Source organism: Theropithecus gelada, chromosome 6 (assembly GCF_003255815.1).
Source record: "Theropithecus gelada isolate Dixy chromosome 6, Tgel_1.0, whole genome shotgun sequence".
Classification (NCBI taxonomy): Eukaryota; Metazoa; Chordata; class Mammalia; order Primates; family Cercopithecidae; genus Theropithecus; species Theropithecus gelada.
In genome coordinates, this window is record NC_037673.1 from 76,526,957 (window position 1) to 76,539,271 (window position 12,315).

A 12,315-nucleotide genomic window follows, 5' to 3' on the forward strand; every position below is an offset into this window, starting at 1 on the left:
ATTTGCCTTTTAGCAGTATTTTTCTGCATGCGTGCTTTGGTTAGTTGTTTAAGAGTTATACAGTAAAGCTGGTTTCTAAAATTCAGACCTTAATCTGAAATTAGGAAGTAATACAATCACAGACAATTTGGAAAGTTTGCATTGTTTGCTTTGGTTACTCCTATTATCACTTTTACATAACACCCTTAACGACTTTAAGACCCATTGAGGTGTTTTTAAAAATTATTACTTAAAAAAAATTTTGAGGGATTCTTATTTTCTATGAAATGGTCTACAATTTATCTCTAAAGGTGTGCTAATGTTTGTGTTAATTACTTTTAGGGTTGATATGTGGTCTATTTCTGTGTGTGTGTGCGCGCGCATGTGTGCATGAGGTTTCCACCTTATGTGAATTTTTATTCATAAGAACTAGAAAAAATACGTCATCCAGATCATCTGAAAGGTCACCTTAGAATAAGGGCATCAGCAGCTCTTGAATGTTTTCTGATGGGGATTTAGTGATTGAAATAATGAAAGTTTTATCGTAAATGGTTTCCAATTATTAGTCTGATGGATAGGATACAGAAGACTATATTATAGTAATGGGCTGATATTATCATTGTTTTCTAAAATCTATTAACAGTTTGTTGAATAAATGTGTGAGTGTCTGAGGCAATGATAGGAAAACAGTCGAGCTGCATCACTGGAGTGCAAATCCTGTCTCCCCTACTTCCTTGCTGTGTGATATTGGGCAATTTACTTAACTTCTCTCTGCCTCAGTTTCTTCTCCTTAAATTGGAGTTAATAGTAGTAGCTATCTTTTAGGATTGTTGTAAAAATGAGCTAATGCTTACAAAAGCACCTAGACTAGGACCTGCAAGATTATGATAAACTTTAAAAGCCAAGATCCAAAATTTGGAATGACTTCCTATTTTCAATAACATGAAATATATATGAATGTTTAGTAGAAGATAAAGGCACTCTAAGTTGACGTTTTGTATAAAATCTATTATGCATTGTGAACAGTGTTTTGTGGAAATGTAAATCAGGAAAATGAAATATAGGTGACTGAATACAGGACTAAGTGCCTTGAGAATAAGACATGGACATTGCTGGTATTTTAATCATTCCTAGACTCTAAGGCATGTGCTTTCAATGTACCAGTGTTCTCTGAAATTGTAACCTGGGGTCTAGAGACAGTTATATCTTCCCAAATGCCTAACCCAATAAGCTGGAAATGGCTCTTCATTCTTTTTCATTACTCAGTAGAATTCAGAATAAGGGGCATAGTCTTGAATACCATTCTGTGGGAATGAAGTGATTGAAATAACAAAAATTTTGTTGGAAGTTGACCCCAATTATTAGACAGACTGATGACCAGGATGCAAAGAATCATGCTATAGCAATGATCTGATGAATCACTAAATGAATACTAAGTATTTCTCTAATTTATATTAGCTAGCAAGGAATCCTTTCTTCATATCTCATAGCTATGTTGAAACATCATGTCAAATGCAAGAGAAAATGTGAAAAAATCAATTTAAAATGCTTTTTCCAAATATGATTATTTCACAAACCATAGTGTTGCAATTTCTTACTTTTAATTCAGGTGTATACATTTCTGTATGTACCTAATATACACAGTCTCCTATGTCTCCCTCCTACTTGGATATGAGGTAAACAATTATAGATTAAGCATATTAGTGTATGGTTGCCAAGGAACCTTTTTTTTTTTTTTTTTTTGTCTCACAGCTGAAATCCACAGTAATTGCTAATATATGAGCTAACAGTATATTCTCTAATTTCTTTCTAAATTGTATTTATTTTTATGTACTCTATAATTTCTGACATAGAAAATCACTAAATTGCTAGAAGCATTTACTAACGAACACATTATTACTGGGTTTTCACAGCTTGCTTATAGCCTTTCTGAAAATGACTCCCAAACCTATTTGTCCACCAAGCTTATTTGTCCAAGCCTCAGTCTTTCACTCAGCCGTAACTCATGGACCTGATGACTCATGGCCCCCATGGCAGAGCTAGAACTTACTCTCTTCCCATCTGTCTTCTTTCTGAGTCTTATATTTTATGTGGCCGAATCCTCTGGCTACATCACTCACTTCTCACTTAGGCATGACCTTAGGCAATCTGCTTAACCTCAGACCTCAGTTTCCCCATCTGTGAAATGGGAGGCATTGAATCACGTCCTCTGCAAGGCCTCTGGCTTTGATTGCATCCTGAGCCCCATGAGCAGAGCCTTCTGCTGCTATGACTTGCTCATAGACTTCCCTAACTTCGGCCTCCTGCTTTCCCTTGCCTCCAGTACTTTATGTCATTCCTTGCTGCCTGGGCTACCAGCCAGTTTATTCCCACCCACCTCACCTCCTTCATTCACTCTCCTCTTACCCATCCCTTTGTAGGAGTCAAGCCGTCTCCTGGCCCATTGTTCCCCAGTCCCACACCTCACCCAGGACTGCTTCCTTGCTATTCTTTAGGCCCAGAATAGCTGCCTACTCTGTGTCTGTCAAGCATCCCACTGCAGCAGTCACCAAAATAGACAGTGTGAGATCCAGGCGTGGAAACTTGGGTCTCTTGCCACCCTGTACACCTTTCAATCTCTGTTAAAAAGTAGATGCAATTTGCAACATTCATATGTTAATAAGAACATTTTGTGACTCAATCATAGTTCTACCAACTTATGTATATATATTATTTATATGAAGAACTTTAGTGGTGTTTTTCTCCTTATTGAAATAATTTGTGCTCATTAAAAAAATCAGGAAACTAGAAAAATGTATGAAGAGGAAAATAAGGTTGTCTAGAATCTCATCTCTTAGTGATGACTGCTGTTAATGTTCAAGGGTTGGATATGCACTTAATGATTCTTCTGAGGGTAATATGAGCCTGTGTAAGGCTGCATTTGGGGTAGGTGGTAGGTTAAATAAATGTAAGAAATATGATTATCTCAGGGCACTTCAGAAGTCAGAATCAAGAGGTTTGCAAGAATCTTTGTTAGTACTTTCTGGTTTGATATTTAACTTAGATTGGAATTTTGTTTTGGGGTACGGGGAGGTCGCTATGAGGGTGAAATCTAGAAATAATCAAAGGCAATGTTGGTATTATAAAGTCTGTGTATAGCTTCTTACATTAAATGGAAGGTAGTTTTGCTCATAGTAGTATACTGGGTATAGATTTTATGTGGTTTATTTTCTGTTTAGATTCTACAAATAATTTTTATCACACATAATTTAAATGTAACTTGAAATAGGTGTCCTTTAAAAATAGTTCTTAGCTAAATTTCCCTGAATTATATAATTTATATATTTTTATAATATACATGTACATTCTATTTTTAAAATTCAAGGTAAACTATATTAATATGCTATTTATCTACCTTCTGTGCTTCAGGAAGAATGCATTGCATTTGCTTTTTGTTATGTTATTATATTACTCTATATAATTATGTAATATGTATGTTATTATTAAACACATAAATTGATTGGGTCAGATCACTAAGGACAGATAGCAGAAGTGCCTCATTCGTTGAATTCAATTTTGCCTTCTTTCAAACTTATTTTCCAGTTTATGGATGAAGAATCAAGTCTACAGTGTTTCACAAAAATATTAGGAACAGTTCAGCCCTTAAAATACAATGCATTGTTTCTTCTGCTCAGACTGGAAGAGAGTTACTTGTTCTGATGATGTGTCACATAAAATCAATCCCTGGTATTATGGGAAACAGGTCTTAGTGCTTATTGCCATGGACATGGTCCTCACTTGACAGAATTTTAATTGCTGTGTATTCTTCATTTTTGTAATCACCAGGTTCTCTTATTCAAGTACCTTCCGTTGAGAGGGGGAAGCTTAGTAAAGTTCGCCTGGGTTCGTTGTCTTTGAAAAAGGAAGGAGAGAGACAATGCTTCTTATTTACAAAACACTTTTTAATATGCACAAGAAGTTCAGGAGGGAAGCTGCATCTGCTCAAGGTACTGATTTTCCATAACTGTTCCACTGATCTTCCAAGCACTTACAAGGTATTGAAGTTAACTCACTTGTGACTTTCCCGTGCTTGGTATTGTCATAAAACAGATTGTCATGATTGCATAACGAGTGAGGTAATGTGCATTTACCAACTCTGCCATTTAATTCATTTTCATTTGAATTCAGAGTAATAGAAATGTATTTTAAGTATGCATCACCATGAAGAAATACAATTTAAATCATAACCTGGACAAAATGATATACTATACTGTATCTGTATAATCATATACAAAGTTATATACTAGTTGACAACTACTGAGCTACAAAAATCTTGTCAAATCGCTACAATATACCAGTGCAATATTTGCTAAATCCTATTTTATCTTGCTCTGTACTAGGAGTCAGCAAACTATGGCCCATGGCTTAGAGCCTGTTTTTGTTAATAAAATTTTTTGTTTTGTTTTGTTTTGTTGAGATAGGGTCTCACTCTGTTGCCCAGGCTGGAGTGCAGCGGCATGATCATAGCTCACTGCAGCCTCGAACTCCTAGGCTCAAGCAGTCCTCCTGCCTCAGCTTCCTAAGCTGCTGGGACTACAGACATGTACTGCCATGCCCATCTAATCTTTGAAAAAATTTTCATAGAGACAATGTCTTGCTGTGTTGCTATGACTCCTGGCGTCAAGTGATCCTCCTGCCTTGGCCTCCCAAAGTGCTAGAATTACAAGTGTGAGCCACTGTGCCTGGCCTGTTAATAAAGTTTTATTGGAACACAGCCACGCTCATGTCTTTGTGTCTGTGACTGCTTTTATGCTAAAGTGGCAGATCTGAGTAGTTGTGACAGAGATCATATGACTTGCAGAGCCTAAAATATTTACTATCTGACCCGTTACAGAAAAAGTTTGCCTATCTATACCCTTTTATATTATTGCTTACAAATATTATTCAACACCATGATGACAGCTTTCTACTGCTTCAGCCACATCCTGGTTGGTGAGTTCAGCCCTTTGCTAAGCTGCATTACTCTCTAAAGCCACTGTGGTGCCATCTAAGTCCCCCATCAGCTGACTTGCTAAATTGTATAAACAACTGAGTGGGAGTGGGTTGAAAAGGAAGAATTTTACTGAAGTTAAATGAGTTCACTTCCTTTTGCACATCTAAGCTTAATTTTGGACTCTATGAAAAATCATTTTTGATGCAGAATTGCTATGCTTTCTTCTATGGCAACTTGAATATAGTGTTTACAAATCAGAGCTTCCCAGTCTACACAAGACTTTCAGTGTCTTAATGAAAAATTGGTTTGTTTCCAGACAGGTGGGGTTCTGTCTCTAATAGACTGCACATTGATTGAGGAGCCAGATGCAAGCGATGATGACTGTAAGTCACGTTTGATCACTTAGGATTCTATTAGAATTAGAGGTGGGAGAGAGGCTGAGGACAAACTCCCTAAAGTCATTTATGTATGAACCCTTTAGCCCATGAGTCTTGTTAAACCATCTTTGGGAATTCACATTTTACTGAATTTGTTTTGTGATAGTGACTATTAAGTGGCAGATAGAGAAGACAGAAGAGTTGAATTAGAGTGTTGGAATTCTATAAATCATGGGAATTTAAAAAAAAAAAAAAAAACAACTATGAAATCAGAAGGAAACCAGGATTGTAGTCTCAAGTAACCTACCGACCTCAGCTTCTTCATCTGCTTATGAGCTTAATAAAGCCCTCTTCATGCCTGAGAAGTACGATATTGCTGAAATGAGAGTCCCGATTTGAGTGCAAATGGATTGTATAAATAGAATGATGTGAAGGCAGTTATCACTCTTTTTTTTTTTTTCATGTATTCTCATCTAATTGTTTGACTTACATGTGTTCAAGCTAAAGGTTCTGGGCAAGTGTTTGGGCACCTGGATTTTAAAATAGTGGTGGAGCCTCCCGACGCTGCTGCCTTCACTGTTGTCTTGTTAGCGCCCTCACGCCAGGAGAAAGCTGCCTGGATGAGTGACATCAGTCAGGTAAGCAAGTGGCTTCTGCCAAATTTTTGTGTTTTAAATTTCACAACTTAAACTTTTGGGGATATTTTTTAGAGGTCTTTTATTTTTATTAAAAAATTACACTCATTGCTATGGTCACTGCCATAATCACTATGGATCTTGATAAGCTGTGATCATTATCGTTGTTGTTTGTTCTTCTTCTTAAGGTTAAAATTTGCCTGAAATGTGGTAATTGGATTTTAGTTCCTGGGCATTTTACACCAGTTGCAAATGTAATCAATTGTGTTGAACAGTATTGTTATAGTAATTTATAGTAATAAATTCTCTAATGGCTCCACTCGATATTTTGCTTATTTGTTTCTGAAGCAGAATAATGGTGAAAGATACAAAAACAGCCAACAAGGGCTATGGCAGGAAATCATGAATTAAAGAATCAAAAGAGACACCATCTCTAGTATGAAACCTGAAAATGAGCTCCTGTATTTCATATATTTAAAAATTAGGGAACAGAATTGTTTACCTTTCCTTGATCAGCAGCGCCCGGTTAGGGAATTGTTCCATTTATTTAGGAAATAATATGATTTAGAATATGCCAAAACTAGTCATGATTGAACTTGGGCATTCTTATTCAAGCTCCATATGAATTTTCGCTTTGTAGGGGAAAAGTGTTGCTATGTAAGAAAAATATTTTTTAAGGACTTGATAATTATTTTCAAAGTTGTTAACTCAGAGAAACCGGGGCACATGGAAAAGATATATATTATAGTTTTCATACTTTTTTTGGGAAGAGCTCATAGTAATTTATATGTAAGACTTAAGTGGAAACATGAATTCTATCATAGTTCTTCGGACTTAGTTCTTTTTTTTTTTTGAGTGACTGAAAATTGAGGTGAAATAGAAAATGAATGTCAATAGTAATCATTTTTATCTGTCAAAGTAGTTTTACAGACTTAATCTCATTTGACGCTTACAATAGTATTCTGAAGGTAAGCAGAGAGAAATTAGTCCCATTTCACAGGTGAGAAAACTGAGGTCTGCAAATTTAAGCATTTGTCAAAAGCTGCTCAGCTGCATTGAGTCAGAATGTAAACCTAATCTGGGTCTTTTTTTTCTGTTTAGCACTCTAAACATCCTCTACAAGAGTGCCTTATGCTGGACTTTTACTTATATACCCTCAGGATGGCTTCGATGGCAAATAAATAGCTAGAAGAGAAGCCATTTCTTTTCTAGGAAATGAAAATATGGGATCTTCCATTTTTGTGGAATTGCCTCCTTGTGGTGATTTATTCATACTTTCATTAGCTCTATGCTATATCAATTAATAGCATATTAAGTTTCTCCCTATTTGTACCACATCTCTTACTTTATGAAACTCTGGATCATTCACTGACTCTACGAACATTTATTGAGGAATCACCATGTGGTGTCAGGTATTGTGCAGGTACCAGGACTATGACTGTGGTTCTTGCTCTCAGGGAGAATAGGCAGGCTCATAGGGAGCAAAAGGAAGGAAACAGCTAAATGCAACAAAATTGTGTGCGTGTTATGAAGCCAAGATATGTAGGAAGAATGAGGAGAATAGGAGTAGGCAAAGGTGTTTTTCCACCTGCTTCTGCCTTCCACCTTATGATATAATTGGGGCCCCTAAGATATAGACTTGATGGAAGCTCAGGTGACCTTCCTTAGCATGACTGGGGAGGCATTGTTAAGAGAGAAAGATGCCTGGAGTGTGTGAATGATTCTGTGCCTGATCCTTTAAAGAAAGGCACCCAGTGCTTTGCCTGTCACTAGCAAAGGTCTAAGTGAGTCTTTCCCTCTGCTTAGACATTAAGGTAGAAATATACAACTTCCTCCTTCTTTCATCAAGATGCTATGGCTATTATGTTGCTTAGCAAAAAAATTGTATTAGATTATATCTTCAATGGAAGGAGGCTAACCAGAAGTTCTTTTTTTTTTTTTTTGAGATAGAGTCTCGCTCTGTCGCCCAAGCTGAAGTGCAGTGGTGCCATCTTGGCTAACTGCAAACTCCACCTCTCCCAGGTTCAACTGATTCTCCTGCCTCAGCTTCCTGAGTAGCTGGGATTACAGGTGTGTACCACCACACCTAGCTAATTTTGTATTTTTAGTAGAGACGGGGGTTTCACCATGTTGGTCAGGGTGGTCTCAAACTTCTGATCTCAGGTGATCCGCCTGCCTTGGCCTCCCAAAGTGCTGGGATTACAGGCGTGAGCCACTGTGCCTGGCCAAGTTATATCTTTTTTAGTGATGGGGATACCATCACATGAGATGACTATGGCCGACAGAGTCTTGGCATTGTGTGGCTTTGACACTTGTGGTTTCATTCATTCAACAAATATATTTATGCAGGGCTATATGCCTGGCCTGGCACTGTTCTAGAGATTTTTGACATATCATGAAGAAAAGAGACAACCACAACAAAATTTTCTGTTCTTTTGTTTTTTTTTTCTTTTTAGAGACAGGGTTTCACCATGTTGACCAAGCTGGCCTTGAACTCTTTTTTTTTTCCTTTTGTTTCTTTTTTTTTTTTAATTATACTTTAAGTTCTAGAGTACATGTGCACAACGTGCAGGTTTGTTACGTATGTATACATGTGCCATCACAACAAAATTTTCTTAACCTTTTGTAACTTCCATTCTAACTTGGGGAAGACCAAAAATAAATGATAAGGTAATAACTAAGTATATACTATTTTATATTAGAAGGTAATAGGGCAAGGTAAGAAGGATTGGGCTGCTGAAGGTGGGTGGGTTGGTAGAGTTTCTAAATGGTGGTCACCTCATTCTGAAGGAGACTTTTAAACAAAGGCTGTAGGAGGTGATGGAGATACCATGTGAATATGTGATGCCATGTGAGAGGGAACAGCAATTGCAAAGACTGTAAAGTAGGAGGAGGCTGCATGTTTCAAGGAATACCATGAAAGGCAGTGTGGCTGGAGTAGGGTATGTGAGAGGGAGAATAGAAAAGAAAAAGAAAGTCACCGAGGTAATGGGCCAGATCAAGAATGCCTTTCTACGCCAATGAAAGGGGCTTTGGCTTATACTCAGTCAGATGAAAGCTATTAAAGGATTTCAGCAAAGGAATGCCATGAACTGTCTTCGGTTTTGAAAGGATTGCTGTGGCTGCTGTGGTGAGGATGGGCTGAGGGCAGAGGGCAGGAGTGGAAGCAGGGAGGTGAGTGAGCAGGCTGCTGCAATAGTCCAGGCAAGAGATGTTGAGAGCTCAGGCCAGCATGGCAGGAATGGAGATGGAGATTAGGGTTCTGAGTCTGGATTCATTCTGAAGGTAGAACCAGCAGAGTTTTATTGTGGATCAGAGTTGGGATGTGAGAGAAAAAGGGTGAAGGATGACTTCAGAGGTTTTGGCCTGAGCAACTGGAAGGATGGAGTTGTCATTACCTGAGATGGAGAAATCTGCTGGGAAAAGAGATTTGGAGGTGAAAAGCAGAAATTTACTTTTGAATGTACTGAGTCTCAGAAGTCTGCTAGACATTTGAGTGGAGTTGATAAATAAGCAGTGGGATATAGAAGTCCAGCATTTAGAGGGAGGTCTGGGTGGAAGATACTACATCATTTGGGTGGTATTTAAGGCTGTGAGACTGTTGAGATCACCAAGGGAATATGCATAGGTAGAAGTAAGAGGGCTGCAGACTGAGAAAGGGGTCAGGTTAGGGAGAATAGTGAAGAGCACCAAGAAGGAACCACCAGTGCAGCTGGAGGACAGCCAAGAGGATATGGTGTCTTAGCAGCTGAGTGAAGAAAACGTGTCAAGGAGGAGGGAGTGGTCACGTGTCAACTGCTGCCAAAGGCTGAGTGAAGTAGTGATTGTTCTAGTATACTTAGTGATTTTGCTGGTGTGGGGTTTGAATGGTAGGTGGGTAGGTGGTAGAGACAGAGTGCTGTGCTCTTGACTGAGCCTAGTCTGCTACCCAGAAGCCTATATCTCAGCTGGCTTCATTCCCTGCTTCAAGCATCTTCCTTTTATAGGAGAAGTTACATATCCATTCATAGAATTAGTCTCTCAAGTATATTTCTGGACATATTCATTATTAATAAGATAAGCTTACTGAATGCTTGAAATGTCCTATTTAATATTTTATTGTGTATATGTGAAAATATGGACACAAAAATGAACTAGAAATATTCCCAACACCCAACACACTAAAATGTTTATCAAAATAGCTTCCACAGATAACCTATATTAGAATTATGTGAGGACTGTTTTAAATGCAGATTCCTTAACCCACATTCCAGATGCCATTCTAAACTCCATAAGCTCCATAGATCACTTCTGCACAATTAAAGAACCTCTGTCCTGAAGAATGAACTGTTTCCATCTCTAAAGTCTCCGCAATCTTGCTGTATAGAAATAATTGTACAGTTTGCGTCTCAGTGTATACATACATCACGTTTGCTTTTTACCTCATTTACTTCTTTCTATATTCCTGTAAACTCTTCATATTCATATTGGCTATCTATTATTCATCTGCATTATATTAAATATATTCAACTGCATCAATTTACTGCTTTTATAGCTTTTTCTGAACAATTGAGCATTGAGTATATGAGCTGTTTCCAAGTTTGAGGATTAATATATAATGAGGTGCTAAACATCTTTGTGTGGGAGTTTTTCCTTTCTTTTAAAGTCCCTTGTTGGTGTGTAGTTAGAGTATAAGGCTGGTGTAAAAAGCCTGATCACTCTCCTTATTTCATGATTCCTGGTGTGACAGACTGCCACAATTCCTTCAAGAAATATGTAAGTTATAATTTTACTACGTCATCAACAAGGTACCTATATAATTGTCTTCTAAGTCTTGCCAATGTTGAATTTGTCACATTTATCACATTTTTCTATTTAATGGAAACGTGTTTTTGCTTTCTAGTGGTTTTAATTTACATTTCTGTAATTATCAATGAGATTCACATTTTCTACTATTTCTGTCTTTTTATACTAGATAGTAATTCACTGGCACTACCCTTATAGACTAGGGAAGTGAACATTTTCTTTCTATTTAGATTATGAATATATATGTTCTCCAGTATTTTGTCTTTTTAATTGTTGTCACTATTTTTCTTCTTTTCTTTTCCTTTTTTTTTTTTTTTTTTTGAGACAGAGTCTCTCCCCGTCACCCAGGCTGGAGTGCAGTGGCATGATCTCAGCTCACTACAAGCTCTGCCTCCCAGGTTCACACCATTCTCCTGCCTCAGCCTCCCTAGTAGCTGGGACTGCAGGCACCCGCCACCATGCCTGGCTAATTTTTTGTATTTTTTAGTAGAGACGGGGTTTCACCATGTTAGCCAGGATGATCTCGATCTCCTGACATCGTGATCCACCCGCTTCAGCCTTTCAAAGTGCTGGGATTACAGGCATGAGGCACTGTGCCTGGCCACTATTTTTCTAAATCTTACTTTTTCTGGCTTGATTTGAAGCCACCTTGCTAAGCTATTCTATTGTATTATACTAATCATAGGTAGCTCTTTTTTTAAGAAGAGAAAGTGGTTCCTGAGTATTGCTACAATCCCAGTTTCCCATAAGAAACTCTACAAAACTTAAGACTTTTAGCTTTGCCAAGTCTCTCTCTCTCTGAAGCTGTAATTTTTAGAAGGAACGATTGCTTGAATGATTAATCACACTCTTAGTTACACCAGTAAGGCCATAATTAACTGTTGGCGCCTCCAGCAAAAAGTACAAGTGGCTAATGGTCTCAACCAATAATTCTTCCCCTTTTTCATCTATTTATAGGGAATGATCAGAGGCTGAAGATTTTACTATTTATTTCAATAAAGCACATTCATTTGTGCTTGTCTCACTGTCATACATAATGGTTTATTAAACAGATCCACTGTAATTATGGCTATTAACTAAAATGCAGAATTAAAATTTACCTCTGAGCTTCTTGGTTTGGATAGATGTCCCAAAATATAGACCTGTGTAGACAAATTTGTAGCACACTGGACATGCTTTCTCCCTAAAAATAGCTTCTCAGAAATCAAAAGGGAATTTTCTACTTTAACATAAAAAGGTGAATTAAAAAAATTGACTCTAACCTTTCTTGCCAGTACTTAGAAGTATCAGGAAGGTGGAAAATATGGTAACACAGTAGACCACTGGTCTTTAAATAGGTACTGCCTTAAGTAAGACCCTGAGAAACTCTTGGTGGAGAAGTCACTCTCAATACTTGTCCAAAGACCAGCTGCTTCAAAATCACTTGGGGCTTTTGTGAACATACGTATTCCCAGATCCCATTCCACCCATTACAAACTGAACTAGACTATCTATGATCTAGGAATCTTAATTTTGTTCTCCTGTTAACTTCAAGGTTTATTGTAATTCACACAAATTCAAGATGACA

At 37.6% G+C, this 12,315-nt stretch overlaps 1 protein-coding gene across 2 annotated transcripts in view; it reads left to right on the forward strand.

Annotated features, from left to right (window-relative positions):
- RASGRF2 (Ras protein specific guanine nucleotide releasing factor 2) overlaps positions 1-12,315 on the forward strand; it is a 266,077-nt gene that overhangs the window by 122,798 nt on the left and 130,964 nt on the right. For both annotated transcript variants that reach the window (XR_003119799.1, XM_025387425.1), the window contains exons 10-12: positions 3,805-3,965; positions 5,268-5,334; positions 5,830-5,966. Coding sequence is in view for 1 of the 2 variants with exons in the window: in XM_025387425.1 (XP_025243210.1) it covers positions 3,805-3,965; positions 5,268-5,334; positions 5,830-5,966 (365 nt within the window). In the remaining variant the exon portion in view is untranslated. The remainder of the gene's footprint in view (positions 1-3,804; positions 3,966-5,267; positions 5,335-5,829; positions 5,967-12,315) is intronic.